Source organism: Amblyraja radiata, chromosome 18 (assembly GCF_010909765.2).
Source record: "Amblyraja radiata isolate CabotCenter1 chromosome 18, sAmbRad1.1.pri, whole genome shotgun sequence".
Classification (NCBI taxonomy): Eukaryota; Metazoa; Chordata; class Chondrichthyes; order Rajiformes; family Rajidae; genus Amblyraja; species Amblyraja radiata.
The window spans coordinates 33831817-33849789 of record NC_045973.1 but is presented as its reverse complement, the minus strand read 5'-3'; the positions used below and the strand labels follow the sequence as shown (position 1 = coordinate 33849789).

At 44.6% G+C, this 17973-nt stretch overlaps 1 protein-coding gene across 2 annotated transcripts in view; it reads right to left on the bottom strand.

The window, feature by feature from the left end:
* Positions 1-314: 314 nt before the first annotated feature.
* Positions 315-17973, bottom strand: part of slc38a3 (solute carrier family 38 member 3) — a 107507-nt gene continuing 89848 nt past the window's right edge. For both annotated transcript variants that reach the window (XM_033037085.1, XM_033037086.1), the window contains 4 exons: positions 15581-15705; positions 14637-14781; positions 9596-9699; positions 315-5876 (listed from right to left, as the gene is read on the bottom strand). In XM_033037085.1, coding sequence (XP_032892976.1) covers positions 5772-5876; positions 9596-9699; positions 14637-14781; positions 15581-15705 — 479 coding nt within the window. In that variant the 3' untranslated portion in view covers positions 315-5771. The remainder of the gene's footprint in view (positions 5877-9595; positions 9700-14636; positions 14782-15580; positions 15706-17973) is intronic.

The following is a 17973-nucleotide window of genomic DNA, read 5'->3' as shown; positions in this document are numbered from 1 at the left end:
TCAACGTTAACACTAACGCAGCAGGGTAGACATAATCTCTCAACACAGAAACAGTTCAAGAAACTCAGTGGGACAGGCAGCATATGTAGAGGGAAAATGGACAAGACGACATTTCAGGTCGGGACCCTTCCTTAGACTGATGGAGTGGTGGGGAGATAGTTGATAGAATGAAGTGAGGGGAAAGGATTGGGGCCAAGAGCCAACAAGTAATAGATGGATCTAGGAAAGGAGGATGGATTAGTGCACATCTGCAGTCTCGTGTGCCCCTGGTTTCTGAACACATTGGCTTTATCTAGTCATTGAGATGACGCATATCAGGTTTTAAATTGTTTAATATTTATGATTTCTTGTTCATACATATTACAGATCCACTCGACTTTAATAGTTACAGAATGCTGAGGTCTTACACAAACAGACTGAACCAAATCTCTAGACTTGGAGGCAATAAAGTATTTTTTTTTAAAGATGTTTCCTTCTCCACTTAATCCATCAAAGGATTGCCCTTTGATTAAATACACAAATCAATATTACCTCAAACAGGCAAGGAAATTAACTTTTTAAAATAAACTCTTCATTTTGTACACAGTCACAAATCAACACACAACTGCTTGTTTCCACTTACATTTTGCCTCCCACCCCAGCAGCCTGCAGCTGTGTGTTGTACATACATCCATTAGGAGGGATTAGAGTTCAAACAGTGTCATGTTACAACATAGAGGGAGGCCATTCAGCTCATTGGGTTTATACTGGCTTTGCCATCAGTTCCCTTCACCACACGTTTCCTGTCATCTATTCCCTCTCCCATGTCCTTGAACTGCCTCCCCTTCCCTTGCCAACCAATCACTCGAATGGCTACTTATAGTAGTACCTATATTAACCTCCCGCCACATCCCAGGGATGTGGGAAGAAATCGGACTACCCAGAAGAAACCCACAAGATCATAGAGAGAAAGTGATCCAGATTGAGCCCGGGTTATTTGATCTGTGTAGCTGCTATACAACTGTACCACCCAAAAAAAGAATCAAAAGATTTCAAGTCCCACTCCAGTACCTTGAGGGAAAAAAACGTAAGCTGGCTGTCCAGTGCAACACTGAGGGAGGGAGTGGTGGACTACTTAATGAAGGCCATGTCTTTTGGAGGAGATATTAGGCCAAAGTCCTACCTGCTCTCCTGGGATGAGATAATAGATGCCATTGCTGTCTTCTGGAGTGAATGGGAATTATCCCCAGAATTTTTTATTTTTTATTTTTCAGAGATACAACATGGAAACAGGCCGACCGAGTCCATGCTGGTCATCGATCACCCGTTCACACTATGTTACCCCACTTTTTCATCCACGACCTGCACACTGTAAATTTACAATTTACAGAGGCCAATTAACCTACAAACACGCGCGGCTTTGGGATATTGGGAGGAAACCGGAGCACTCGGAGAAAACCCACGTGGTCACAGGGAGAACGTGCAATATATATCCCTTGATCTACATCGGTAAATCAAATGCAAACTGACTGATGTGTTTCCAACATTTTAATAGTGACTCCACTTCTCAAGCTCTAAAGTAATTTGATCTTATAAATGCAAATGCCTCAAGAATGAAGTAAAAATGTGGATGGTTTCAACCTCAGGTGCAAGAAGCACATAATCACTAGAGCAGATGAATGGCTGGGAATTGTAGAGCAGGGCTGCTGCAAACACTGAGGGTATCAAATGACGTTAGAGAATATATCCCCAAACAAAACGAAAAATGTTCATTGAACTACATCCTTTGAAAATGATTTGTGATTTGAAAATAGGGTATTTGAATTGAAAGTGATTTGAAAATAGGATAAAAAGTTACTTGACAACATAGGGAACTTGCTCTAATTGTCAAATAATGTATTGGAAATTGACATCTGACAACAAATAGCAAAAGGTGGCGGCACTAAGCATTGAATCGAGGTGGATATTTGAAACGAGTTGCAGGGGAAGTAGTTGAGGCAGCTACTATAACAGATTTTAAAAGACATTTGGACTGATACATGGATAGGGAAGGTTTAGAGGGCTATGGGCCAAACGCAGGCACGTGGGACTAACGTAGATGGGGCATCTTAGCCAAGTTGGGCTGAGGGGCCAGTTTCCGTGCTGTATGACTGTAATGACTAGAGGCTTGCCATGTGGATGATAAAGCTTTCTTTAGATTTGTAGCTGAGATGCACACCATTAGGATATAAAACATAGGAACATAGGAACAGGCCACTCGGCCCACAATGTTGGTGCCGAACATGATGCCAATTTAAACTGATCCCATCTGCCTGTACATGATCCATATCCCTCTATTCCATGTGCCTGTCTAAAAACCTCTTAAACACCACTATTGCATCTACCTCCACCACACCCCTGGCATTGTGTTCCAAGCCCCCACTACTCTCTGTGTAAAAAAACTTGCCCCGCACATCTCCATTAAACTATCCCCTTGTCATCTTATGGCTCTGGCCTCCAGTGCTGGACAATTCTACCCTGGAGGAATAAATGAAATATATTTGTGCAGATCCTGCACTTTCTCAGCAGTCCACCAGCAGGTGCATTATTGTTACTGTTGTAATCGAGGAACCTTGCCTGTCATTCTAACACATGGTGAGATTCCATGCTCAGCAATGTGATAACAACCACATTGTTTTTTTATTAGTGATGCTGGCTGAAGAATAAATATTGGCAATCGGCACAGAGCTTTGAAGGTAGTGTCATGAGATCCTATATTTACGTCAGCCCAGACCTTGGTGCAGCAATGGCTCTTCAGTTCCCTCAACAGTGCATGGTACAAGCCCGATATCTACAGTGGTAGACTTGAACCTTCCTGATTCAGAGGTATGAGGCAAGGCTGAATCAATACCCAAGGAAGAACATGTTGAGAAGCAAGAGGAGAAAACAATATAATTAAACATCGGCATACTGAATAGTTGAAGCGGAGAGATACACTCATGAGTCAGAGACTAGAAAGCAGGAGGGACATTAATGGATTGGCAGCAAATGTCCCAACACATTGGAAGATTGAAGATTGTGGATTTTATACACCAATGCATCAGAAACAGTGGTTGAAGGGGTTTCTATCAGCTACTGAGCTGCTCTCTGGCAAATGTTAAACAAGGCCCTAACTCATGTGAGTGAAACATATTGATGCGGGCCCTGCCCTATTTTAGTGCCCCCTTCAATGTACCCAGTGACACACATCTTATGTGAGTCACCACACAATCAGGCAGACTTTATGTTACGGCTTACAATGTAAGACAGGATTAATACATGACACAAATACCTCGGGCGATGTAGCAGTCATACAGAAGGTTTTACTTACACACCCCGATCAGATCTATAAGGCTTTTTCCACTGCCAAGCAGAACATTAAATATTAAAAATCTTTTATGATTTTTATTTTCTATTAAATTAAAATTTAATTATACATTTAATAAAATATAAATATTGTGTGTCGGAATCTGAGAAGCTTCATTTCTAAAACATGGTAGCGCAATCTAATAAAACAGATCAATGTTGTATATTATAATACAAGACAAAAATAAAATGCACATTTTATTTAAACAAAGCTGTAAATATTGCTTTCATCAAATAAACCATTTCTATTCATTGTCCCCAGAATTATTATTTTATAAATGCTCTGTGCTGTTAATAAACCAACGTTCAAGGTTGGCAAGTTCCACTGGGTGGCCCCATGGCCCCATTGGCAGTATTATGTTCCTCATGAGAAAGGACATTATATTTAATAATTAAAACACAGACATAGAATTAAATCATTAAAGTCATTAGTAGATGACTTCTTCCCACTCTTTTGAATTTTTTTTTAGTTTAGTAAAAATAAATCTTCATTCATATAAATGTTTTTTTTTTAACTTTGTTGAATCCATCCTCTTCCCCCTGATCAGTGCACCCTGGAAACAGATGTTAATCCACCTCTGGGAAGGTGCATGGGATACCCTGCATTCCTGTTGAGTTGGCCTTTCCCGATGGACTGGGTAACCTGCCTGATGGATTTAATACAATGATCCACCTTCCCTGCGGCCTGGATTGCTACTGTGATGGGTCCCACCCCCAGGGGTAGGAATGCGTTTGCAGTTTCCAGCAGTCCCCTGCCTTCACAATCCTTCCCTCTGGCTTGGGTTGTCCTCCCCGTTGTTGACCAACCGGTGTGATCAGTCCCGCCAGAAGGAAGGAACACAGTTGCAGTGGGAAGTCATCAAGGTGCTTCCTCCTCCTGCTTTGAATGGACATAGGTTCCATCTGTTTTGTTTTACCCCACGCTGAGATCCATTCTTTGTTGGGTACTGTGCAAGGTATACTGCGTTGAAGCAGAGTTGATGGGGGGGGGAAGGCCATGGGTGAAAATACTTGCGGTCTCAGCTCGAGACGTGGCGCAAACAATCCAGTGTATGTTGCTCAAATGACTCACCTTGTAGAAGCAGTCGCTAGGATTCCTACCCTGGTCTCCCAAACAAGAGCACAGTGCAGTCTCTTTCCAAGCTTCACAGAGACAGGTTATGGGCAAGTTTTTACAAATTAAATAAAGCAGCAACCTGGAAGCTAATGGCTTGGATGGTGAGCAACTTTCACTTGCAGTTAAAATGGCAAGCAGAAAAATAATCATTTGTTTCACTAACGTTACAGTGGAACTAGTGCTTTGTAAGATTGTCATGGCCAAACATTACTGAGCTCAGAATGCTTGCGAGGTGAAGGAGGAGAATGTAGCTCTGGGGCTCAAAACAGGACATTTATCTTCTCAAGGGACAGTCTGTACAAAACCGTGCATCAACCAAAGTGCTCTACCTGATCAGCTCTATCTCTGAATCTACTACAGAATATATACATTTGTGGCGTATTGGGGTTCGATAGTTGATCTCGGCTAATTTGGCTGGTCTTAATTTGGGACTATCAATGAGTCAGGAACAGGGAGGCCAAACAGTAGCTCCTGTGCCCACTGTTACAATACTTGCTCTTCGAGTTGGAGAACTCTAGGTAGTGGAGCCCTGGCTGGCTTTAATCTCTTCCCTCCCCAAGTAAACCAACTCCCACCCACCCAGCTCCCTTAGCCCAGAATGGGAATTGCAAACAGCACGTATGGCTCTACAACATGTAATGCATTTAGCGTTCTGAAATATCTGGCTTTATTTTAACAACAAAGAAATATTATTTGTTCAGGAAACAAAATGCAGCACGACCCTGCTATCTACAACCGAACTATGATAAGTGCCCGCATCACTCAGCAGGAGTTTGGAGGTGGAAATAGTGTATGGTAGTTTGAAATCTTTTTTGTTTGTTTGTATTCTTCTGAACCACCTTTAACAATGCGGTCATTTAGCGTTCAATTGTGCCAAAGGAGCTCAGTATAAAATACATATAAAAAAACAAGAGCCCTCCACACCCCCTCTCCTAGTAAAACTCAAATCCTCAGTTCAGAACCCAGTCAGTCGAACACAGATGCCCCTGTGCTATTTCACAGGCGTTAACACTGAGAATGTCCTAGCTCTATACAAAATAACTTAGAAATGGTGTGGTTTTATAAAATTTGGTGCAAAGTGTTTGCATCGACTCCTTAGTACACAGTAACACGGTATAAAAATTGCAGGTGTGCATAAACTATATATATATGTGTGTGTCTGTTTTACATGTCTCATTATCGGAGGGTTCAGCATGGGCTCTGGGTTTATCAGCCACTTTCTTCAGCAATGGTCTTGCTCCTTGAGGGTGAGGGGGGCACTTGGCTCTCAGCGGACGAGGCACTCCCTTATCTAGTGGCCTCCGTTTATGTTGCCACCTCCTGTGGACCAGCTGATGATGATGAAGCTCAGACTCATGGTCATGAAGAGAAAGCCCAGGCCTGCAAAACAAGCAGCCTGTGGAAAGAAAACAGAAGAACAGGTTGAGACGGGGAAAGATCATCCTCCACCTCCTCATCTAATGGAAACTGCTTTCCTATGTTTAGGCATTTAAGCTGGAAAGAGCACGGAGAAGACATGTGAGGATGTTGCCAGGAGTTGAGGGTCTGAGCTAAAGGGAGAGGTTGGGTAGGCTAGGACTCTATCCCTGCAGTTCACCCTTGCCTCGAGAGGAGGCGCTGGCGGTCTCAGGGTTTACCTGGCAGCTCGGCTTTGGGCTTGAAAAAGGGGCTTGGGCTATTCTGGTGGTTCAGCCTTTGCCTCTGTGTGTGGACACAGTCCCTGGTTGTCCATGGGGAGGAAGAGGCATCGGCATCTCAGGCTTGCCCCAGCCCCTCAATCGTGGCCTCAGTAGAGCGCTGGGTTTCTTCCCGGCAACTTAATCCTGACCACAAGGTGGCATTATCCGTCTCGGGTTTGTTCGGTCTTCCTCAACCCTGCGACAGGGGTAAACAACTAGCAGGTAGCTCCCCCCACTTTATCTCTTTCCCTCCTGCCCTCCTTCTCTCCTTCTTCCCTCCTTTCCATCATTTCCTCCTTTCTTCCCCTCTGGCTAGAATGCCTGGATTACTAAGCAGTAGGTTGACGATGTTTAGGTGGGTCAATCCGATGCCAGTTAATTGGACCTACTGATGATGGGGATTGGCCTCTCTTGGCCAGTCAGCCAGTGACAGGGATCAGAGAGGCACCCGAGGGAAGTGGGGCTATTGCAGTACGTATGACAATTAAACACTCTTGACTTGACTAATTCAGGGTGGCACAGTGGTGCAGCTGCTGCCTCACAGTGCCAGAAACCCCGGTTCGTTCTTGACCTCGGGTGCTGTCTGTACGGAGTTTGCACGTTCTCCCTGTGACTGCATGGGTTTCTGGTTTTCTCCCATGTTCCAAATACGTGCAAGTTTGTAGGTTAATTGGCTTTGTAATTTGCCCATAGCGTGCAGGGAGTGGATGCCAAAGTGAAATAACATGGAACTAGTGACTACGGGTGATTGCTGGTCGGTGTGGACTCGGTGGGCCAAAGACCCTGTTTCCGGGCTGTATCTATTGTCTATCTAAACTGTATCTAAACTAAACTATTGTCTTTGAGTCCCTTGTACCTTAGTTAGACCTCTTACCTGCTCCACCCATCTGGGCCTATACATATTATTCCTCTATAAGCAGAGAATTGGTAACTTTTTTGAAAGCTGCCAGCAAATCCTTTCCCACCATCTTTTCAGGCAGTGAATTCCAGATCAGCATGGAGATAATTTCATCTTCCCTCCTCCACTTTGTGAAGTGACAACATTTAAAAAATAGTGAATCTCTTCTGAAGCTCGAAGGAACAGGAGCCCATCAGTAATAACAGCGTGTGTTGCATTTCGAGCGAGAGGAAGGAACAGGGGACCATAAATGTACCCTGCCTATCGGAGATGGGTGTCTGTACCGTATGTGGACAGTCACACCAGTGAATAAGTTGTGCTCTGTTCATACTGTTTATCGGTGTACAGAAAATAACAAATGTTTACTCTTTCCTTGGGGTGATGACTGACTGGCTTCCAGTCATTCCAGCAGGGCTGGTACCATCACCACATCTTGGCCTGGAGTCCAGTTATAAACATATTTTCCCTCCAGGTTCCTAGGATTAAAATCCAATTTGGTTCCATCAAGCCTATCTTAATGCATCTCTTTCTGATGTTGCTATTGCACACACACTAAGAATGTTGAGTTTCGAGATACAGCGTGGAAACAGGCCCTTTGGCCCACCGAGTCCGCGCCGACCAGCACTGGCACTACACACTAGGGACAATTCACCATTTTCACTGAAGCCAATTAACCTGCAAACCTTGGAATGTGGGAGGAAACCGGGGCACCCGTGGGAACACACACGTGGTCACAGGGAGAACGTACAAACTCCACACAGACAGCACCCGTAGTTAAGATCGGACCCGGGTCTCTTGCACTGTAAGACAGCAACTCTTCTGCTTCGCCACTGTGCCATCTTTAAGAGGTGAGACATTGATGATAATAATGCACCAGGGCATGTTTGGCTCATGGACATTACATATTCCAGTTAAAGGTTGGGCGAATAACCTAGTTTTCTGGTACTGGGACTGAATTGCAACTTTGTGCTCAGTGTAAAACCCTGTGTACACACACAGCTCTGAGGATAAGGCAGCAGTGTGTTCCTGCCTGAGACGACAAAGCAACTCTATATTCCAGTCCCTGCACCACATTTATGATGCTAGCTACCTACGTAACTGAGGCAGCAGCTCAACGCCATCCTTGGTTAAGAAGCACTGTAGCTCATCCTGTGCACAGTTAAATCATAATTTTAAATGAAACTTCTTCGGCACGGACTAGAGGGGTCGAGATGGCCTGTTTCCGTGCTGTAATTGTTGTATGGTTAAAGGGCTCAATTCCCTTATATGGTGTAAGACCATATTCCCAATAACCATCAGCTTATTGAACGCTACAAACGCCAACTAATCTACAAACAATGAACTATGACCTGCCTCAATTGCATTAGGGACATTTGAGCTTTCTTTTTGATATTGCGTTATATTGTTTTTTAAATTTTATTTTTTTGTGTTTCGTGTTAATTATGGCATCCACTGAGTACTATATTTACATACCAGTTGTGCTGCTGCAAGTGAGAGTTTCATTGCTCCACTTTGGAACATATGACAAAACACTCTTGACTCCTGAGTTGTGGATTATTTGGTGTATTTCACTCCAAAGTGTGGAGCCCATTGATTAAAAATTTCAAAAGGGTTGAAATCACCGCTTTAACATTAGCTCCCCCTTCCCTTATCATTGTCTCAGGCTTCCCATTGCAGCGCCACCCATTTATGCTTGTGACAGTGTTATGCACCCTCTATTAATTTAGCTTAGTTTAGAGATACAGTGCAGAAACAGGCCCTTCGACCCACTGAGTCTGCGCTGACCAACGATCACCCGTACACTATGTGTAGGAAGGAATTGCAGCTGCTGGTTTCACCGGATAGACAAGAAATGCTGGAGTAACTCAGTGGGTCAGGCAGGTGAATAGGTGATGTTTCAGGTCACCACCCTTCTTTAAACTGATGCGAAACATCACCTATTCCTTTTCCCCAGAGATGCTGCCTGACCTGCTGAGTTACTCCAGCATTTTGTGTCTATCACCCATGCACTAGTCCTATCCTATACACTGAGGATAATTTACAGAAGCAAATTGATCTACAAACCTGCACCGCTTTGGAATGTGGGAGGGAACATAGCCATAGAGAGAACATACAGACTCCATACAGACAGTACCCTTAGTCAGGATCAAACCTGGGACTCTGGCGCTGTAAGGCAGCAATGCAACCGCTGTGCTACTGTGCTGCCTCAGTTTGCCTGCAAAACCCCCCTTCACTGTTAATGTTAATTGGTCCCAACCCGGCAATGGGATTGTGGACTGACACTAGAACTACACCCCAGCCTCAACTGACCTCCAGCGTTGGATCCGTTGGATAATTCACACATGGTGCACAATATTGACTGCATTTCTACCTTGACAATGATGCTGTTGGAATCTCTGCCACTCTCCATAATGTTGGCTTAATATGTTGGCATGTTAAGTGTTGTTAACATAGCAATGGAGGGGATTACATCCTTCCCCAGGCAACAGAGTTGGGAGATTTATACTTAAATTTACACTTAAATGTGACGAGACGCACCAGGATTTTTGGAAGCGTGCACATGGGCTCCTCTTCATTTGGCATTATCCGGATGTAGAACACAGCTGGAAAGATGAAAATTAAACACGGAGCGGAGGTAGCACCTGGTGGAAGAGAAACCAATGAGCATTAGCACACAACCTGGGCTTGAGATGCACAAAATACCCTTTCTCTCACATGCTTTTTATTTCACCAAAGTCCACATTTTGTTGTGTTTTTAAAAAAAAAACAAGGACTTTATAAACAAGTGGCAACTTTAAGGAATGAGAATTTTAAAAAAGTTTTCAGAGATACATCGTGGTAAACGGACCCTTTGGCCCAGCGGATCTGTGCGGATCAGCAATCCCTGCAAACTAACACACTAGGGACATTTTACAATTTTACTGAAGCCAATTAACCTACAAACCTGTACGTCTTTGGAGTGTGGGTGGAAACCGGAGCACTCGGAGAAACCCATGTGGTCACATGGAGCACGTACAAACTCCATACTGACAGCACCCGTAGACAGGATCGAACCCGGGTCTGTGGTGCTGTAAGGCAGAAACTCTACCGTCGTGCCACCGAGCTGCCCAAATGTACCAACTTCAGGTTCCTTCAACATTACTTCAGGAGGGGGGTGCAGTTTCTGACTGGGCGGCACAAGGAGGAAGTACCAAGGGAGATTGTAGGACAAAGACCATATTCCATCTTGACAATCGGCAAGGGAGGACGACAGATGGCACAATGGGCTAAGTGTTTGGCTGGCAACCTGAAGGTGGCCGGTTCGAATCCTGCTTGGAGTGTGTACTGTCGTTGTGTCCTTGGGCAAGACATTTCACCTACCTTTGCCTGGGACTAGAGACGGAAATTAGCTACTGATTGGCTACAATCTCGCATATTTACATGCAAATGTTCATTAATATGCACTGTCCCTATAAACAAATTATTATAATATTATTATTGACTCACTGCCAATACCCCGAAGAAACTGCCTGAGCAGACTGCCACCCACTGTGGTCCCGGGCTGTTGATAACAGCTGTAATGTCCAAGCCCTGCACCAACTGTTTACTGACCTGACTTCCCCAACTCTAGACTGAGCAACTTATTGGAATTCTATGCCAAACAGCACCATTTCCTCAAGATGTGGGAAATAAAAAGTCAAATGTATGTAAATATATACAAATACTGGCTAAAAATGTGCCCTGTATCCAGCGTCTGCACTGCTGTAGGGGACGTGGAAGATGCCGATTGTCAAGATGGAATATGGTCTTTGTCCTACAATCTGTTTATCTCCCCCCCCCCCCCCCACCTATGTTCACCTATTATCAGCCATGCTCGATCCTGCCCCTCCGTTCTCCCGGCTTTCGTTCCAGCCCCCCCCCCATACAATCACTCTGAAGAAGGATCCCGACCCGAAACGTCATCTATCCTTGTTCTCCAGTGGTGCTGCCTGACCCGCTGAATTACTCTGAGCACTTTGTGGTCTTTCTTTAAATGATGATTAGCCCATAACAGCCTTCGAGTCCTGGGCTTCCTCCATTGCCAGAGTGAGACCACACATGAACTGGAGGAACGGCCCCTCATATTCTGCCTGGGTGGCTTCCGACCTAATGGCACGAGCATTAAATCCTCTAATTCTACATCACCACTGATGTACGGGTTGATTAGTACGGGTGTCAGAGGTTATGGGGAGAAGGCAGGAGAATGGGGTTAGGAGGGAGAGATAGATCAGCCATGGGTAGACTTGATGGGCTGAATGGCCTAATTCTGCTCCTATCACTTACGATATTATTTTATGACCATTCTAGAAAAAGCATCCCCACATTAGAGCATACATCCCCACACTAAGACATGCAGCACCACAGCAGACCCTGCCTTGCCTCACGAGACCATATGTCACTACATTGGACATCATCTCCCACATCACCGTACCAGGCCACCCATAAGCACCATTCTTTACCATAAGTCACTGCGTTACAATGTACACCCTTATCCGTTACCACACCAGAATATCCTAACTAGATCACACTAAGCCACCACAAGGCCATACATCTCCACACTGTACCAACATCACCGCATCACATTTGTGTTTGTCGTTTATCCAACTAAGATCCCACTAACATACATCGACCCATCTTTGTCTTTTAGGTGTTGTCCTTTTTTGTTGGATTGTACAGCAACCAATAAACTTCTGTTCGAGGCTCTGGTTATTTTCGCTTAGAGCTTGATTAAACCTCAGTCAGAGAAACAGGCTGAGAATAATTTGTAAACGCAATAGGAAGCAGAGCTGCACTAATGTCTGCCGAAATAGCTCAGTTGGGAGAGCTAATGCCAACCTAGCTGAAATGTCAGTACATTCATGCCCTGGGCTGACGTCTGCATCACCACCACAGTAGCATTAACAGGCCTCAGTGGGTTCAGCACATTGATGACAGCATCGCAATCACAGGGCAGCACGGTGATGCAGCAACAGAGTTGCCTGCCTTACAGCGCCAGAGACCCGGGTTCGATCCTGACTGCAGGTGCTGTCTGTATGGAGTTTATATGTTCTCCCCGTGACCTGCGCGGGTTTTCTCCAGGAGCTCTGGTTTCCACCCACTCCAAAGAAGTACAGGTTTGTAGGTTAATTGGCTTCAGTAGAACGACAAATTGTCCCTAGTGTGGAGGATAGTGTTAGCGTGCAGGGATCGCTGGTCGGCGCAGACTTGGCGGGCTGAGGGGCCTGTTTCCCCGCTGTGACCAAAGCATCACCACCCAGTCTAGGCAATACAGCAGGTCGCATTGTGGAAAGGCTGAGGTAATGTCTTCAGAGGCCCAGGTTGCGTGTATCTCTGGTTTACTAAGCCTTTCTCAAAACTGAAATGAATTCCTTGATGTTGCATAGCCGATCCAGTATATGACCTAAACTGATCCTTCTCACTAGACCATTAAACAATCGCACGCTAATATAATCCAGATGTGGCTTCTTACTGATGTCCTTCTGTTCCAAATGTAGTATTCAGTGAATGGAGAAATGATCGTGGCTCCTCCTTACTACAGCATTCTTGGGTCTGAACTATAGGGAGAGGTTGAGCAGGCTCGGACTTTATTCCTTGGAGCACTAGAGGATGAGGGGTGATCATACAGAGGTGTATAAGATCATGAGGGGAATGGATAAGGTAGACACACAGTCTTTTACCTGGCTCGTTGGCGCAGCAGTAGAGTTGCTGCCTTACAGCGCTTGCAGCGCCAGAGACCCGGGTTCGATCCTGACTACAGGTGCTGCTTGTACGGAGTTTGTACGTTCTCCCCGTGACTACGCGAGTTTTCTCCGACATCTTCGGTTTCCTCCCACACTTCGAAGACGTACAGGTTTGTAGGTTAATTGGCTTGATGTATGTGTAAATTGTTCCATCATGTGTGTAGGATAATGTTAATGTGCGAGGATCGCTGGTCGGTGCAGACTCGTTGGGTCAAAGGGCCTGTTTCCGCACTGTATCTCTAAACTAAACTAAACTAAACTAAACTAAACAGAGTAGGGGAATCAAGAACCAGAGAGCATAGGATTCAGGTGAGCGGGTAAGGATTTAATAGGAACCTGAGGGGCGACTTTTTCACACAGAGGATGGTGGGTGTGTGGAATGAGCTGACAGAGGAGGTAGTTGAGCAGATACTATAACAACATTTAAATGCCATTTTGACAGGCACATGGACAGGAAAGGTCTAGTCTAGAGGGATATGGGCCAAACACGGGCAAGTAGGACAAGCGCAGATGGAGCATTTAGATCAGCATGGGCAAGTTTGGCCACAGGGCCTGTTTCCATGCTGTATGACTCAATGATTCTATGATACCTCTGACCAAAGATAGCTCCGCTCTATGATCTTTGCCTCTGACCCCTGACCCGGGTGGGTTGGGACAAGATCGTACACCATACTGTTCAATATTGGGATAGCAGCTCAGTGTCGCTGGCACAATCTTGAAGGGATTTCTTTATCAGGTGATATTTCTGGCCTTGACTGTTCAGGCACTGCCTGGTATATGACGTAGGGCAGTGTTGATGACCTGTTTCTTGAAGTGAAGATAGAGCTGTCTGTTAGGCCACCGTTAAGTCAGAAAGTCTGGATTATTCTGTAAATCTGCCACTTTTTAGCGAAGGAGTTTTATTTTGACAGTTTGACAACAGTGCCAGGATTTCATATCCGTGCCTGGTGCCTTAATCAGAAGGCATTCCAAATATTTAGTTTGACTTTAACATGAATCACAGAGAGCTCGGGGAGAAGGGAGGCAGCGTAAATAAATATAACAAGTCACACAGCCACAGAACGTAAGTTGATCTTGATTGTGATCACCGCCCTCGGGTCCAGGAACATGGATTGGCTACATCGACTTTTCCTAATAATAAACATGCTGACACGGGATCACACACAACCCGTGACATCAAACACATGTTATCCCGGTCAAGGTCACAGCACACGAGTTCACAGGGGGTTGGCGGGCTAGAGTGGAGCCGTCTTAAAGCTGTTATGTCCTCATCCCGTCCCCACGGAAAGCTTCAGGCATTTCACACAAGAGGACGCGGACATATATTCCAATCAAATATTAAAAACTGCTTCACGAACTGGGTTATATGTCCTCGTCCTCTTGTGTGAAATGCCTGAGAAAAACCCACAAGGTCACAGGGAGAACGTATAAACTCCATACAGGCAGCACCTATAGTCAGGATCGAACCCGGGTCCCTAGCACTGCAAGGCACCATCTCTACCACTGTGCCACAAGTTGGTGGATAGTTTTATTGTCATCATTAAGGGTATCAACAACTTTTCTATGAAATAACATTGTTAGAACTGTGTTTCAGACAATTTCTTCATGATTAAGAAAGTAATCAACGTACTTTACGTGGCACAATGTCTAAAGTAATTTGGTAATGTTCATATTTGATAGCGGCCTCTATGGTTTACAACATGAGTTTAGCACTGCTTAAATGAAAGGAGCATATCACCTTAGAATTGGTTATCATTTAAACCGCTAGACTTCATCACCCTCTGTTGGCTAATCCTTCTAATGAGCTCCGTCCTACTTACCGATAATTCCAAAGATGTCAAGTATGTTGGGTGCAAAGATAACCAGTAAGTTGATGCCAGATAGAAGAATGATGGCAATGATGGTGTGTCTGAGCCAACTAAAGGGTTTGTTCTGGAACAGCATCTGCTGGATAGCACGACGCACCTGCATCCAAACAAAAGTATGGGAAAGATTGGTTTCACTCCAATGCACTCCTTGTACCCCTTATCTCTTCACCCTCTGAGGTTGAACCACCTCCCTGTCCATCGCTCCCTCTATTATTCATTCATCCCAACCAGTTGTGGTGGTGCAACAGTAAAAGCTATGGTATTATTCTGATCATCGCCAAGTACAAAGCAAATAACATCAACTAGATTTATAGCAGGAAGGAACTGCAGATGCTGGTTTACACCGAAGATAGGCACAAAATGCTGGAGTAACTCAGCGGGACAGACAGCATCTCTGGAGAGGAATGGGTGACGTTTTGTGTCTATCTTCAACTAAATTTATGCTAGCTGGGATTATTTTCTGCTAATGCATTAGAAATAGCCAGTTTAGTGCCCGTCTGCACCGGGGCATTATTACAACAACTGTAACATTACAATGTTGGAAAGATTTGTTCTTATTTTAATGCAAAAGAGAGGATCTCAGCGTAGAAGTGCCAGAGAGGAAGGTACAAGGAACTCCAGATGTTGGTTTACAAAAAAACGACATAGGGTGCTGGAATAACACAGCGGGTCAGGCAGCATAAATGACTTTTCAGGTCACGACCTTTGGCCTAATTCTTCTTTAATAGTGATCTTGTTACTATATATTGAATGCAGACGATGGCATGGACTCGAAGGAGTGAATGGCCTCCGTTATTATCCTAAGGATGTATGAAATAAATGGAAAGTACAAGGCAGAGAAAATAGTATCAGCTGTTCAACACTGCTGCAGGGGCATCACAGGCCCATGGACTTACCGGGAACAGTACGATGGGCACGGTGAGGGTTACTGCGATCAGCACGGCTACACGGACACACAGAATCAAAGTGTCGAAAGGGTCAATCTTACTATATGTGTGCAGCATCTCCGGTTCAACTCTTCCTGCAACGGATAAACACAATCTCATGCCTTCAGGTTCAGGAATACACATTGCATGCCCATGCTAACAATGAACACCGTGTCAATGGAAGCAGAAAGGGGACAGCTGGCCCTGGCTTCTGAATGAGCTTATGAGGCTCATTAAAATTCCTACTCTTAATTGGAGGGAAAAGAAAAGAAAACTTATGTAATGCCTTTAACAACCTCCGGGCATTCCAACATGCTTTACGCTCCATGAAATACTATTGAAATGTAAATAAGGATGTATCTAGCTTATGCAGAGTCAGATACCACATATATATATAGCAAAGGGCCAGATAACTGTGGTAATCTGGTTGGTTTATTATTGTCACGTGTATTGAGATACTTTGTTTTACGTGTGTTTACGGGATACTGATTGGGGATGATCAGCCATGATCACATTGAATGGCGGTGCTGGCTCGAAGGGCCGAATGGCCTACTCCTGTCTATTGTCTATTGTTCCTGGCAAATTAAACTCTTACACGAGTACTTCAGGCAGGGCAAAATATGTTATGTTATTTTAAAAATATGATGTTATTTTTGGCTTATATCACTGTAATGTACACTACTTCTAATTAAAATTAAAAAAAAAAAAACAAATTATGCTACAAGATCACTTTCCCCGACCTGAGAAAGGAAACAGAGTTTTGGTTCAATGTCCCATGTGCAGCATTCCCTCAGTGAGACTGTCGGCTCATTGGTCTGGGTTACGCCTTCAATCGGACTATCTGCCCACAACCCGTACAAAGTCCAGCTCAAAACTCCTAGACCTAGGAGTCAGCAACCCCCTCTGCCACTTTAGCCCTGACTTTTTGATCCATAGACCACAATCAGTGAGAACAGGCGACAAAACGAAGGGCGGAACAGTGGCGCAAAGGGCGGTACAGTGGCGCAGCGGTAGAATTGCTGCCTTACAGTGCCAGAGACCCAGGTTCGATTCTGACTATGGGTCCTGTCTGTACAGAGTTTGTACATTCTCCCTGTAACCACGTGGATTTTCTCTGGGTGCTATTTCCTCCCACCTTCCAAAAGATGTGCAGATTTGTAGGTCAATTGTCTTCTGTAAATTGTTTCTAGTGTTTAGGATAGAACTAGTGTATAGGTGATCGCTGGTTGGCATGGACTCAGTGGGCCGAAGGGCCTGTTTCCTCACTGTGCCTCTCAATTAAACTAATAATACGCCATGTTCCTGCCTACTCAATGTAACTTTTCATCCCTTCCCTTAATTAAGAATCTACCCACTTATTCCTTACAAAATGTCAAAGAATCTGCTTCCACTGCCCTTTGAGGGAGGGAGTTCTATGATCTTGTATGAGAAAATAAAATCACCTCATCTCTATCTTACAAGAGGAAACATCCTCTTCACCCATGTCAAGACTCCACAGGATTTTGTGTTTCAGTCCAGTTGCTTTATTCTCTTCTAAACGCCAGGGATATCAGCCTGCGGGCAAATGCCAAGCATCAAACGACCGTTGTGGTTGATGCCAGGAAAACGCTGCCAGAGATAGTGGTGGGATTTCTATATTTATGACGCATTTAGGCAGGCATTTAAATAGGGAAGGCATAGCAGGATATGGTCCCAGTGCAGGCAAATAGGATTAGTGGATTAAGGAGAGAAGGGAAAAATTTAATAGGAACTTTAGGGGCAACATTTTCACACAGAAGGTGGTGGGCACGTGGAATGAGCTGCCAGAGGGAGTAATAGGCAGGTACAATAATCATAGTTAAAAGACATTTGGACAGGTATATGGATAGGAAAGATTTTGAGGATATGGCCCAAATATGGGCAGGTGGGACTAGTGTAGATGGGGCCTGTTGGTTGGAGTGGGCAAGTTGGGCCGAGGGCCAGTTGCCATGTGTATGACACTATAGCTCCATGAGAGGAACACCAAATAATGCCTGTGTTACTGGGAGTGAACGGGGCAAATGTTGAAAGAGGAACAACTCAAATTGAATAAAGAGAAGGAGACAAACAACTACCTTGGGAATGGCACAAAAATAAGACATCTTAATGTAGGAGACAGCAAGGCATCCAACAACTCTACCAATGTTTTCAAACTTGTTTTTGTCACGTGTTTCAAATTTCACCACCAGCTGATATGTGGGGATTTCCTTTCAGTGGAAGGCCCCTTTTTTTGCATTCCTCTGTTTGCCGCAACATCGATTGCCTACTTGTGTACTATTCCAATGTTCCAAAATTTGCAAAACCCCTGCACCTTGTCCCTTGTTATAGAGTCGTACAGCGTGGAA